The sequence below is a fragment of the Anarhichas minor genome, unplaced genomic scaffold (assembly GCF_050575085.1).
Source record: "Anarhichas minor isolate MPS153535 unplaced genomic scaffold, ASM5057508v1 ptg000025l, whole genome shotgun sequence".
In the NCBI taxonomy this organism is placed as follows: domain Eukaryota; kingdom Metazoa; phylum Chordata; class Actinopteri; order Perciformes; family Anarhichadidae; genus Anarhichas; species Anarhichas minor.
Genome location: NW_027466471.1, coordinates 10,932,759 through 10,947,335, shown reverse-complemented (window position 1 = coordinate 10,947,335; position 14,577 = coordinate 10,932,759). Strand labels below are relative to the sequence as shown.

Sequence of the window (14,577 nt, the reverse complement as noted above, 5' to 3'; positions counted from 1 at the left end):
AAGGATAGTTGCTTGATGTTGTCTTTGCTTTATATTGTTAACAAGTTTGTCAGGAGAGCCCAATCATTTGCTTTGGGCCTTCACTAAGCCCCCACTGAACCCTGCCCTCATCAAATGAAGACATGATTTAAGCCAACACTTTATTAAAACCATATTTTTAAAGAGTTCTTTCTCTAAACATGTTCCAGATCAGAGTTGTCCTGCCTGTTAAGGCACTCTGTTTGAGCTCTATAGGCTAATGCTCCTTCATCTTCTGTAAACTACATGTCAACACAGTGTCCCTCTACTAGACAAGGCCACATTGTTATTATTGCAGGACTCACTTTAGCTGATGATGAACTTTAATGATGCAAATTCCCTTAAAAGAAAATGTAATTAATCAAATAAGTCAATTGACATGCATCATGTTTTTTTCTTTTATTTTACATTCATATTATGTATTTCCATGCTTTTGATGTGAAACATTTGTAACATTACACATGGAACTTTTTGTTAGAGATGCACCGATACCAATACTGATATCGCATGTCGGTGCGATACTGACTCAAATAGCTAAATTTAATAACATTTTAATAAATAAGAATTCAGGACATTTATATCTATGGATTTTTATAGTTACATTTTGTTTTCCAAACTTAAAGCAATCTTTAAATCAAGCCTGATGTTGCCCTACACATAAAAGAATGATCCCAGGCATACAGCTTATTAATACTCGGTATTGGCCGATACCCAAAGCCCAGGTACCAGTATCGAGACTGAAACAGTTTTACAAAGTAATGGAGTCACTATCAGCTTGTAATTTGGAGCATTTGTTATACTCTGCACTTTCATTCATACGTTGCACCTTCATTTGCACTTTTCACCACCTTAATTTAATTATAATAAATATAGTAAATCAGCAGCTTAGTTTGTTTCACCCTTCATCAGAAAGGTTTAACAGCTGATTATGTATAACCCAAAATATTATTATATTTACGACACATTAAAATGTCTAAATAACAATTTAATTGCTGCGTCTACTTGCATATACATTAAAACCTTTGTATTCTGACACCAGTTTACTTCTGGGAAGCCAAAACACATCTACACTGAGCCAAATATGAGATGTTGCTGTGGCAACCTCATCAGTCTCCATGACCTCTTAAATGCCTGTGGCCTTTATAAAATTAATGAGTGAAAAACTGTACACACACTATGTGTGTGTGTGTGTGTGTGTGTGTGTGTGTGTGTGTGTGTGTTTTTATGTGTGCTTTGTGCCCTTTAAGGCCAAAGCGTGTTGGGAAAAGCTGTGCAGTACAGTAAATGTGGTGAAGATGGTCGCCTGAAGCTACTGGAGGTACACAGAAGTAAACTAAAAACTGCTAAATGTGTTGAAAGCTTACGGCACATGTACCCATTAACCCATATATCCTCATATGGAAAATAGCTTATCTACTCAACAGTGATGTAACATTGACCGTATCTATAGTTTATGGTTTTTGCTTTTTATTTTGTGATATCTCAAGATAGTCAGGGATGTATGGGAGATATGTGAGTATAGTACATAATAAAGAAGAACATCGTTTGTCCCAGTAACTAGAAGTAAGCTGAATACTAAAATCTTGAGTTATAGAAATCTTTTTTTTTTCCTTTCACGGGCCTATTTGTGCTGCTTGTGTGTCTTTCTCTTCTGTAATGAATCACACTAAATGACATCACAGGTTTTTGTGCAGTATTTAGGTCAGTGTGTGTGTAATAACCTGTAGTTATGGTTATTCTTTGCTGCTTTCCTCATTATATCCCTTCAGTTTTGCTCTAATTAATGTTCATTTGCAACTCATCAAACCAAATTCACATCTGTGGTTTCCTGAAATGCTTTTGAAATCTTCGACTTATGACCGCTAAAATTCTGTCTCATGGAGTAACGTTTGGAAAATCTGAAAAACAATAGATATACTTGTCCACACTGTTCAATATAATACAATCCAGAAGCCCATCATTAAACACGGCCTCTGTAAATCCTATAATATACAGTTTTTATTGAAACTGTGTCATTAGTTCAATTTTGTGGTGATTCATAAGCTTGTGGTGTTGCACTACGCTAAAGTGTTCAACCACTATGTGTTTGACATAATATTGACATAATATAAATCTGGATCTGATCATGAATGTCTTACCTGAGCAATAGTCAACAATTGCATTGTTGTTAAAGACACACACACAAACATCATCTTTTTGACAAATGTACTTCAACTCAGCTCAGGCCAAACAAATGTGTTAAATTGATCTGCTTCCATTATAGCCTTCTATTGATAAAATCACTTAACATGTAAACATCACATTTCACGACAGGTTGTTTATTATCATGACAGGTAACTCTTCCTAAATGTAGGAACACATGATTCACTTTGTAAAGAGTTCTCTCGAGTCTCTCATTGCCCTCAAGATCAGTTTACCACATAAACCCCTATATGTATTAATATCTTTACTTCAATTTCAGCCCACCTGTTGTAAATTGTTTGATTGCATGTGTACTTTTATTGTGAAGAGCATGAAATAGGAAGTGCTTTTACTATAATAAAGAAATAACCTAGATGTCGGGTGCAAGAGTGCGCTCTGTTTACTGTAACAGTTGTTATACTGCAGTTTCAGACAGTAAAAGTGTTCCGTAAAAAACCCAGACGTGTGTTGGTCGTCTTTAGAAGCTCCACTTCACAACACCACCTGCCATCCTCTGCTTGCACGGTCTTAAAATAAAGAAAGAAAATAAATTGACAATATTTCAGCCTGCGTATGTTGTTTTTTTTAGGTAATCTCTTACATTTGCGAGGATTAATCATAGACTGCATATCAAATCTATGGGATTAACTGTATTTTAATGGAGATCTCGCAGATAACCAATGAGCGTGCCCCCCCCCCCCCCCCCTCCCCCTCCCCCTCCCCTCCCCTCCCCTCCCCTCTCATCTCCTCTCTCTTGACGTGGCAAGAGGTCCGGACGTGACATAGCTACACATCATCTCTCGTCTGAGTTGCGTTACTTACCCACAGACATCTGCAGGTACTGGTCCTGGAGCAGAGCGAGTCCTGGTCCGCGACCCGAACCAGGAGAAACAATGTGGCTGATCGTGCTGGCCGGTTTGCTTCACTGCGCCTCGGCTCACGATGTGGATATGAAGAAACTGGACGGAATGGCGAAAGCGAGAGTGGAGGTACAGTAACACTGTAGCGTTCATGATACCGCTCTTCATACGAGGGTTAGGCTAAATACATGTGTTTACAGTGACGGTGGGCCGAGGCTGTGAGTTCATCTTCTGAGTTAGATTTGGTTAAATGTGTGATTAGATGCGTTTTATTACTCAAATGTCCGTGAATGGGCGCATGCGTGAGTGATTCTACCGGGGGAATATGACAAGCGGAGCTGTGTAGGTTACAACCCAATTAAGCACACGGGCTTTGTAGACAACACATTGTTTTATGTAATAACGATTAAAATGATATCAATTACTTAGGGTAGTTGAGAACGGACTGAGGGCGTGTAGCTGAAGGTCTGAATCCTGCAGAAAGTTAGTGTAACTCAACACCTCTTACTGTGGGAAACCATGTTCCCCCAGGGTGTCACCAAGTCACCACCCTGCCAGCATCACCGAAGCTATTGTTGGGTTAGTCACACCTGCTGCTATTCAAATTCTTTTTTACAAAAATGGGCGAGGCAGCCATCCCAATAGCCCATCTGAATCTGAGCCCCTTAAAGCAACGCTGCAATGACACCACAACACCAGAGAAGAGACTTGAACAAGGAAACGAACTCGGTTCCAAAGTATGAGAGCTGCTTCTAACCATTTCCTGAATCTGATGTTCTTTCTCCTTCCAGTCCTGTGGAGGATGACAGCTGAACAGGCTCAGTGAGGTAAGTGTCCCTCATGTAATCAACAGGTACAGAAGGGTTTGCTCACTGAGAAACATTTTGCGTTTCACATCTAGAGTTTCAACTAATCCCCCACAGATCTGTCACCGAAACCATCTCTGAGTGAAAAAACATTAACCCCCCACCTTCTGTCTGCAGGTCAAAGCCTTTGTGGTCCAGGACATTCCTCTTTAGTATCCTTTGGCTCACGTGCACTGCTGTTACTTGTTCTTGTATGTCTGTTTATAAATTGCACACTGCAAAAAGTGCAGTCTGTTCTCTCTGTGCCAATCCTTGACCATCACTCCCTCAGCCATAACCTGGTGATGAAGCACATTCCTGGGGCCGACCCTGAGCTTGTCCTCCTGAACCACTATTATGAAGAGCTGGATGTAAGTCTTTGTGTTGCAGCGTATTTATATTTGCATTTTACTTGTTTGAAAATATATTAAAGCTTCTATATGTACACTTTAAATGTGATTATAGCATCTATAATACAATATAATGTGACAATTATGATGTCAATCAGTCAATGTGTTTGTTTCAGCCCATTCATTCTCTTTGGAAGTGGGGGGGATGGGGTCTTTCTGCACCAATTATTACAGTCCATTCTAATATCCTACACACAGGGGCTTTAAGCATACATTTAAAACAGCTGTTTTCCTTCATAAATGTTGCTTAATTTCACTTTCCAAAAGTGAAATTAAGACATAAAGGTATAATTTATAGCTGTATTGATCTTTTATTTTTGGCCACTTGGGGGCAGAATTTACACCAGCCGTAAACCGACTGACCTCACCTTTTAAAGCTGTTATGGCAAATTTCCTATCAAACTGTTGCTAAGTAACACATCCAGGAGACACAAAACCGCATTAACATTAAGGTGAAGTCATGTGTTGGGGCACCTGATGTCCAGTTACAGGTCACTGCAGCATCAACAGCTACTGACGGAAAACTACATTTAAACTGGAGCTATAATTTAACATGTGTCTTCCCTCCACAGCGGATCGCCCTGTCTGACATGAGTCGCTCTGAGATCAACGAGCTGCTGGGCGAGCTGGGCTTCTACAAGAAGACCGACCCTGAGGCCGACGTGCCGGAGGAGTTCCGCTTCTCTCCTGCCAAAGACAGCCCGTTTAAAGACGAGCCGCCCTACAAATCCCCAATTGCCTCCCTTGCCACAGACAACGCCTCCTCGGAGCCCAAAGCAGAAGCCAAGCATACTGACCTATAACCCGTCAGTGGTGAAAAAGTAAGAATCTCACAGTGCCACTAAAGCCCCATAGCTGCTCCATGACCAGCTGGTTAATGTAGTTGATGACATAAATGCTTGTCATTTCAAAATAAGACCAGCAGATCATGGATTCGCCTTTGGGCAAGGGCACTATCTCAGCATTGGCAAAAGGCCTTTGAAAGGTCCACAGTCTGAATGCACATATTGTTCTTGATGTTTGTTCTTAATTTAGCAGCAATGATAACCCAACGGGCTGCTTTGTGAGTGCTTTTCTACTCTCGACACAAAGACTGGAAGTGTGTATGTTCTTTGTCCCGTCGTGTGTCAACGGTCTTCAGAGTCTTTGCCTCACTTGAGGTCCCCTTGTGTGTCTGATTGCTTCCGACCTACTGTGAAACTGAATGAAGCCTCAGGCTGAAAACTGCCTGACTGGCCTGAGGCTGATGCTACATGTTCTGGTGGGTTTGACTGATGCACACAAGAGGATTCAAGCGGAGGAAAATAATAAAATATTTAAAAAAAAAAATCATCTCATCGCCTGTCCTTGCTGTGTTGAGATAAAGATATGGCAGTTCTATTGAGTATGAATGAAAGCATGTTGAACACTCGATAGGAATACTCTTGTGGTTATGAGACAATTAAGAGCAATTATCAAAACAAACGCATTCATTTCACAAATTGGTTTAATTTCAATTCACATTTAACTGTGGTGCACAGAAACATGAAATTATAATGTGTTTAAGCTCTTATTTACAGCACTCACTGCTCTGTGGAAGGTATGTTTTTTTTCAGTTGGCAGCGTTGGAATAATCCTCATAATTTCTCTAAATCTACTTAAACAGAGCTTAACGAAATAAGTTTCATCCAGCTCATTCAGCCCTGAAACCGTCAGATTTTCAACATCTTCTCAGAGGACTCTTAATTTTACAAGCGGAATAAAAATCGCAATTTCAAAATTTTCATTAGCTTCATGTTGTAAAATATACAATTGGCAGTTATGTTCAGTCATGATTACTCACGTAGGAACAGAAAGCCGGCTTTCATCAGGCCCTTTAACTTGTCCAAAAAGTGACCATAATTAGTTTCACAAAACAAGGTGATATCTTGAGCTTATTGACACACTTTAAACAAAACCTTTAAAAGCAAAAAGGTACACACTTAACAAAATAAAAAATATGATATTTCAAAAAAAATCTACTGGCATAAATGAAGAGGCCTCTAAAAGAGCTGTGTGTTAGTGTGCTGGGCAGGGCTTGTCAGCGGTGCTGCTGGATGATGGCAGCACTGCTGTACACACTTTTCTTTTGCACATATGTCGTCAGTCAAGCACTAAGAAGCATCACGTAATGATAAAAGTCAGCTATATGATGTCAGGCTACAACCCACTCTTGTTTTCTTTCTGCCTGAATGAAGAACGTGTTTGACTGCAAGCATTTTCCCTGTTAGAATAGTGTGACGACACAGAGGCACAGGAGGGCTACAACGTTCAAAATCTAATTTAAACATGTTCTTAGTAGCACTGTAGAGTTCAGAAATGTGAGCTTATTCAAAACAATTGAACAATGAAGAAAGAACATCTCTATGATCATGTATTAAATAGTGATATGAAAATTCTTTACATCAACATGAGAATAGTAATAACTTAATTCAAATACTTCAAGCAGCCAAAATTTGGTAAAAGTTCAAAAGTACCGAATTGAAAACCAAATACTGCAGCATTTGGTTGGGTATACGTTTCCTCTTCTGTGGAATTACCAACAGCAATGACAGCAAAGTACAAACGTGTAGCAGGGAAAATGCAGGTATAAATAAGTTCAAAGGGGAAATACTTATTTCCCCTTTGAAATAAAATATTTCTCTTTTCTCTCTTGCAGTGTTTTTTTAGTACACTAGCGTAGTGACACGACTACTGCATGTTAAATATTACCTTGTACAAAGCTAAATACAAAAACAATGTAAAATTTTAAATAGGTAGTCTTATAAAAACTTTGGCGCTCTCGTGCTGGAGAGAGGTGGACTTTGTGTTAATGAAATAATGAATACACATCACCACTGTCAACAAAGATCAGAAGCGAAATGACACACTGACACACACACACGCACACACAATCCCCATCTTGTCCATCAGAGATGAGCAACTCTGTGACGCAGCCTGTCAGTGGAGGCGGTCATCAGGTAAAGATGGAGCTGGGGGGGGGGGGGGGGGCTTCAGGGCCTGTGAAAGAAGGGGGAGGGGCCGGGTGACGCCACGTCTAGGCATCACACTCACTGAGCACAGGTCAGAAGGTCACAGGGCCGACCCATGGACATCTCATATCTGCGCAGGTGGTTGACCAGAGACTGCACGTAGGTGAAGACGCATTTGGAGTCGGGTTTATTACCCATGATCATCATGTCCTCCACTTCCAGTAAAGGCATGCAGTTGGCGTAGGTCCTGAGGAACAGCATACAAGAGACGGTACGTGTGAGAAAGAGGATGAACAGATAGGGCGGTCGAGGACCAGAGATGGAGGATATTCTCTTCTGATGTTCATGATTATTCATATTTAATCATCAATCAGGTGCTTTCGTCAAGATCAATAACCAAACACACACGCACACACACACACCTCAGCACTGACAAACTCAGGTCCTTCCTTGTCTTTTTATTTTTTTATTTTTTATTTTTTATCCTTTTTTGTCTCTGTTTTCTCTCACGCACTGTGTAGCAATCCCTTTATGAGCTCTCTATATATAAACTCCAGTAGTGCAGGGTGTTTCAATAAACACTTTTAGGAACAAAGACCTCACATGTGAGCGATGCAGGGAGCGACCACAGGGTGGCATCATATCTACACGTACTGTGAACCCTCTGAGACGTTGGAATTAAACAAAGTGTGGAGTAACGGGAACAGCACGAGGGGAAATCTCTCGGATGAGAAAATAAATGTCAACAACATGAATTTGGTTTCGTTATTTAAGGAACTGTAGACATGGGATCATCCTGTACTATATTACAGTATCTTTAAAAGGCTTTACAAGCACAAACAACAGTAAATTCACACTTGATAAAACGTCAGTGGGCAACCCGGCCTTTCTGTTCTCTGCTTTGTTTCTTAAGTAGTCTGTTTGAAACATTGTGATACAGGAGTTCCTTTTAAAGTGTGGAGCTGCAGATGGTCCTGGCTCTCTGCCTGGGCCATAGCCTGACTATGCAGAAATGCACACATGGAGACACTGAAACACACACGCACACCATGTTTGGTACTTTGGACCTCGGTAGCTTCAGATTAACATGAAGGATCAAATATCCAAAGTGGCCAATAAAGGAGTTTTCTGAACCATCATGTTTGATTTAAATCCTAACAGCTGCTTAAAACATCCAGTTATTCACACACACACACACACACACACACACACTCATACACACCCCCTCCACCCCATCGCTCAGAACCAAAGTGAGGTTCCTTCGCAGGTTTGCCCCCTCTCTCACCATGGGTTCAGTTTAAGGTGGGGTGCGACTCTAGGAGGAGTTTTTGGTTTTAACCAGGCCCTTCGTCACCAGACCCCTGTAGAACTCCTGCAGGTACGTATACACACACTTCCAATCTGGCTCGCGCATCTTCACCATGTCGTCCACATCCAACAGCTGGGGACAGTCCACTAGTTTCCTGTGCCCGCACCCAGCAGGGAGGGGGGGGGGGGGGGGGGGGGCGAGGACAGGAAGGAAAGGCAGACCCAAACGGATAGAAAAAAAGAAGAGGAGGAGAAGTGGGGAATACAGATAAGAAAGAGAGAGAGAACAGGACAGAGACAGAGGACAAAGTGTGGGAAAGAGAGGAAGGAGGAGGGAAGAAAAACATAAAGTCGTGAGCAGCCAAACAAAAAAGATTCAGGGTGAAAAGACAGAGGGAGAGAGAAATGACACAAAAAGAAACAATAACATTACATTCTCTGTGTACACAAATATATCCATGAGTTGACATGCTTCATGAACATCATGACACGTACAGTATGTGGCAAACACACACACACACACACACACACATAAGACAAAACAAAACGTCAAATGAGCGTTAGGTGATGCTCATTTAGCCTTTTTGTTTGTTGTTGTTTTTTTCGGTGCAACCTTTGACCATTTCAATACGACTGAGTTCTGTCAGAAACATAAGACACGATGAAAAAAACAACAAGGATTCTGCAAAAAACAACAACAACAGAAACACAAAAGACACAACCATATGGTGAATCTAAAAACATACCGGTGCACAGGATAAAGTGTGTGTGACAGTGTGTGTGTTGGGATTCCAGATAACAGCAAACTGCTGGAAGTGCCCGGGGAAGTGAGAGAGAGTGCAACACAAAGGTGAAAAGACGGGGGCTGTGGTTGGGTGACAGTCCAGTGTTGAGAGCATGAATAATATCAACATCAGCATGGACACGATCCTACTGGGAGCATGTGAGCACACACACACATATACATGTGGGTGGGGGGGGCATCACAAGTGAGAGTGGTGTGATGGGGATGAGAAAGAGAGAGGGAGAGGAGAGAGATTAGGAGTAAAAAGGGGAGAGCTCGTCCGTTTGTTTTTTTTCTTAACCTGGTGTCTGTTTGGGGAGGGTTTGCTCATGGGTCTCTGGTTTAGAGCAGATGGAGGGTGTCACAGCAGTTACTCATAGTAGAGGACAGATGGAGAGTGGAGGTTTAGAGGTGGAGTAATTAAAGTAGAAGCCTTGAGGTGGTTCGATACACCTGGGAGAGACAGGGAATGTTAGCACTGGGACATCAGTCGAGGAGCTTCCACGTGTTTTCGGTCCAGGCTCCAGGCTCAAGCTGATGTTGGCAAAGAGCAATACTGAATGAAAACTACAGGTGGATTTTTTTTACAGAGAAACGAGAGAAGGATGTGAAAAATCTGTATGATGCAAAGAAAGGGATGTGTGTTGGTTTGGGAAAAGTTGCTTTGATTGATTTTAGGTCTACATCTCTAAGCTGAAGAGCAAAGGTAAGCCCGAAGTAGCTTCTTCTGCTAGTTTCTCCTTATATTCTTTGCATTTTCTCCAACAAGCTTAACAAAAATGAAGGTTCACTGCAGCTGATGTGGTTGCTCCAACACAGTCCTTGCAGTCAAAATGTACCAACAATAACAGCACTGAAGTGGTTAGTGGCATTGTTACTGGGACAAACAGGGTTTTCTGTGTGTACTCACTCTGCAGTGCTGAAGGCCACCTCAAAGTTTTTCCTGCGGTTGCTGGGGCTCATGGAGTCGTAGTCGAAGGATTCGGGGAAAAAATTGTGCACCAGGGCACAAAATGCCATGCCGTTACTCCAGCTGGATGAGAAATTCTGAATATCCACATGCTGAGGTAGAAGACAAACAGAATAGACATGGAGGCATTGATATATACACGTGATGGAAACATTCCCAAAGTAGGAAAATATCATCTCAGCCCATCTCGTTTTAATCATCAGGTTTAGACACTAAAGATGAGCACTAAACACACGATGGGTTGCCGTGGCTGCTTGGCTCACCTCGTACGAGCGAGTCTTGGCACGGCACCAGTCGAGCAGCATCTGCTTGATGGAGTTTGCGTTGGGTACACCAAAGCTGGTGGAACGCTGGACCTTGTTTACCTTGGCGACCGCCTGATTTCCAGGGCTGAAAGAAAAGTCAGGTTTGTGTTAATATTTACATGCTTTGACCTGCTCCTTTTTCTTTCTTTGGTAGTAACACCTCTCCGCTTCTCCTTACCCGCCTCCCTCCTTCTCCAGCTTCTCTATCATGGCTTTGCGGGCCTGCATGGCAGAGGTCTTCGGCAGAGTCTGAGCCCTCATCAGTTCCTTGCGCTTCTCCGCCTGCCTTCGCTCCACTGCGGCCAACCCGCCGGTGCCGCCGCGAGACGATGTGTCATCCTCGCGATCAAACACACTGAGGCGGGGACACGTACAGCGAAGTTAATCTGTGAACGTGCAGGGATTTTAAAAGCAGCGTGTTTACGGCACTCGGGTTTCGTGACCTACCTGCCCACTTTTTTGCTTGTGTTGGAGGAGGACGATGATGTGGAAGAGCTGTAGCTGTACGATTTTGACTGGACTGTCCCTCCTGAGATTAAAAAAACAAACACACAGACGTACGAATGACATTGGTGATATGACTGTAGTAAGTACACAGCATTGTAAGAGATCCAGAGAGCAAAATAAAGGAATGACTCACTGTCTGTTTTCTGCACATAACTGGCCTCGACGACAGTGCTGCGTGTTGATTTGCTCCCATCATCTAAAACCACAAACACACACTTTGAATTACAAACATATTGGACATATCCGTTTCATGACAGTCAGTTTACTTACACCTTGTTTTTCATCTGCTTTTATTGTTTACTTCCCTAGATGTCTTTTTTGCCTTGCAATGGAAAATAAGAATCACTTCTTTGTTGACTTGAGTGGTTAAAAACAGGTTCAAGTAAGGTTCAAAGAAGGTTCAGAAATGCACAGGAAAAGATAAGAAAAGACAAAACTACCTGATGAAGCGAAGCGGTCTGTCTTGGTGACTTGGCTGAGGCTGGAGCCATCCGCCGACTTCTCCACCTTCCGCATCACCACCTCTCCTGCTCCGACCCCAGCGCGGCCTTTCTGCGCTCGCTCTTCTCTCTGCTGCCGGAGCTCCTGCAGACGGGTCTCGCGCTCCTTTTCTCTCTGGTCTGGGTTGGCGGAGAGGACAGGAGAGAGGAGAGAGGGGACGGAGAGGTGGAGAGATGATGTCAGTGGAAAAAAAAGGAGGAGGAGGAGGAGGACAAAAGGTCCTAAACAAACTGACAGCACCTCATCTGACTGCCACCAAGATGGATTAAAAACAGGGCTTCCAAATTTGTGGTGATCTTTCCACAGTACCGTCAAATTCCTCTGAACACACAAACACCCACAGGTGGGAGGCGGTAGTAGCCAAGCCAAAGCTGTACTGCACAAACATCACAGCACAAAGAGAGCAAACACAATCCGATCGTCCCCTTTGGCCGGCTGTGCCACGTTCAGCAATGTCCAGAATATTGGTACCTTACCACCTGCAGTGCTTCCTCCAGCTTTTACCTGAGATTGTTTTTAAACATACTATGCAGTGTATTATACATTTATTCTTAAACTCTCCATCTAGTTTTAAGTATTTAGATCTTTTTTTGTGCCTTTTGTATGCTCAATGCCACTGATTAAGAAATGGTTAACTGTCAGCTCAATGTAACAAGACTAGCGGTGAAAACCATTTGGTGAGTGCTCAGTGCAAAACAGAGAATGCTCTAAATGTGGTAGACGTTTCAGGAACAACATTGCAGCACACTGAGGTGAGCGTGAAACCAGGATTCATGCACGTTAACAAAACTGTCGACATCTTCGACCATCATCATCCACCACAGACGTCTGAGAGATCAACTGTTTGTCTGACGACGACAGGGTGGTGCACGCAAAGAGACAAAAGCAGGCAAGATCAATTGTCACTGCACACTGCACACCAACCTGCCCTACCTAGTTCCTCTTGAGTACATCCCAGCATCGCCTCTGAGTGCAGAATAGATACAGAAATTGTAGGTAAATAAAAGAAATCACCAGGCTTGTGTATAACGAGGCAGTGTGTCAACCTTTGATGATTTGAAAGAAAGCAGCGGTCACGACAAAATAATTGGAGCAAAAAGGTTGATGTGGTTGAAGTAACAGAGAAGAGATTGTGTTGATTTGTTCTGTTACCTCTCTTTCTCTTACGAAGGTCTCTCATGGCTGCACGGATCATCTTCCTCTCCTCAAAGTCTTTTGACTCATCGAGCTGTGGAAGAAAAAAAAAAACACAAACGGAAACAATGAAGTCATTCCTCACAAAAAGCCAAAGTGGCATGGCTCTATTTATGCATGCAGTTCAAACATAGCATCCTGCATACACACCGGGCTGTAACTTTTCCAAATTTACCCTCACATAGCTAGCGTGATTTATACACAAACCTTCGCCGCTGTATTCGTTACAAAGTGGTGCTTTCAACTCTAAATCATCCAGAATTATAACTTGGGTGTTAAGTACCATTTTGTCAAGGAGCTCTTCGTCCTCGATAGCAGCCAGCTGTTCTGCAGTCAGTTTTCCGGAGCGCTCGTCGGGTTTGGCCTGAGTGCTGGAGCCGTTGAGGATAATCGGGATGTGACACGCCACCTGCGCGGACGGTCCGGCTGAAAACACCGGCTCAGAGGCCACGACGGGCTCCGTCTCCACCTGCACATGACGCATAACGCAAACATACACAGGTGAGCAACAGCACATACATACAGACATGCAAAATGATGCACGGTTACATTCATTAGATTCATTGTCTATATTCATTTAAAAAAAAGAAGAAAAGCACATCGCTGGATATGTGTTTTGCCATCTGAGAGCCTGGAGGACAGGCTTTTATGTTGTACACTTAATGTTTTTAAAAAAAACATTAAACTGAAGCTAGCTATCATTCAGGACGTAATAAGCCCAAGAGGATTTTGGTTAAACACACTGCAGCCATAATAGGCCTGAGAGTGTAAAGAAGGCTCCCTCTGATAATCTCTTTTTGTAACAAGACTGCCAGCTCACCACATCTCATCATTTCTTCCATCCCCTCCGCCTTCCAGCCATACCAGAGAGGGCGACAGTAAGCACATGAGAGCGAGCGCAACCCTGCCAAGTTACTGTTAACGTGCTTCATGGAGTGTGACTGACACACCGAGTGTCCAAATGATACTGAACTGCTGTGAAGCAAGAGTTTATGCGATAGGTACAGTACACCATTATGGCTCGAGGATTTGAACAATGCATTAGCAGATATAAACTCTGAAGAAATGGTATGTACACCACAGAAGGAGTGAGGGAGCATGCTGGAGAGGAAATAGAGCACCAAGAGAACAATCATAACATGATAGCTTGTTGACGTAAACCTGAATATCTACCAGAATATTTGAAGTGGCCATAAATCTTACAGGAAAAAAACAATTTTACTCTCATGTGGTGCTGAATGCCTGTGGTAAACTATGAGCTTTAGCTGTGGCTTCAGTGCCTTTGTTGTAACCGAGTCCAGGTCCAGATATAGCTCAGACAGCTGGCCCCGTCCCTATCCACGGCCGCCCGGCCCTCCTCCCTGCGGGCCCCAGCAGGACCAGCTCTCACCAGGGAGGGACAAGGCCCAGTGCAGCCACAGCGCTGTGTGACCACCGGTGGACACTGGTTTAGAAGACTTTTCTGGTCATGGGACAGACTGGACTGAGAGGCACTTGACCGACGAGGAATGTTTTGGGACACAACACATCCCAAACAAGGGCTCCGATTCAGGCAATGAGGGAATGTGAGTGGGGTGAGAAAATCCCCGATAACCTTTGTGCTAGTTTAATTCAGTTACAGGATACTTTTCAACATCTGATCACTGTGGCATACAAATGCTCTTTTTCTTTTGTTTTCTCTAATGGGAGAACGGCTACAATCTT

General features: G+C 43.0%; 2 protein-coding genes across 2 annotated transcripts in view; one reads left to right on the top strand and one right to left on the bottom strand.

The window, feature by feature from the left end:
* The first annotated feature begins 2,976 nt into the window (after positions 1–2,976).
* On the top strand, positions 2,977–5,626 carry selenom (selenoprotein M). The gene is made up of 5 exons (XM_076099092.1): positions 2,977–3,188; positions 3,851–3,886; positions 4,043–4,077; positions 4,197–4,275; positions 4,887–5,626. Exons 1-5 carry the CDS (start codon positions 3,093–3,095, stop codon positions 5,115–5,117), a joined length of 477 nt encoding a protein of 158 aa, XP_075955207.1. The 5' UTR covers positions 2,977–3,092; the 3' UTR covers positions 5,118–5,626.
* A 156-nt stretch (positions 5,627–5,782) lies between these two features.
* smtnb (smoothelin b) overlaps positions 5,783–14,577 on the bottom strand; it is a 45,190-nt gene continuing 36,395 nt past the window's right edge. The window contains 12 exon segments of the mRNA XM_076099081.1: positions 5,783–7,551; positions 8,590–8,633; positions 8,635–8,767; positions 10,307–10,458; positions 10,630–10,756; positions 10,850–11,026; positions 11,119–11,200; positions 11,312–11,374; positions 11,619–11,798; positions 12,613–12,645; positions 12,832–12,907; positions 13,157–13,342. Of these exon segments, the coding sequence (XP_075955196.1) occupies positions 7,383–7,551; positions 8,590–8,633; positions 8,635–8,767; positions 10,307–10,458; positions 10,630–10,756; positions 10,850–11,026; positions 11,119–11,200; positions 11,312–11,374; positions 11,619–11,798; positions 12,613–12,645; positions 12,832–12,907; positions 13,157–13,342 (1,422 nt within the window). The 3' untranslated portion in view covers positions 5,783–7,382.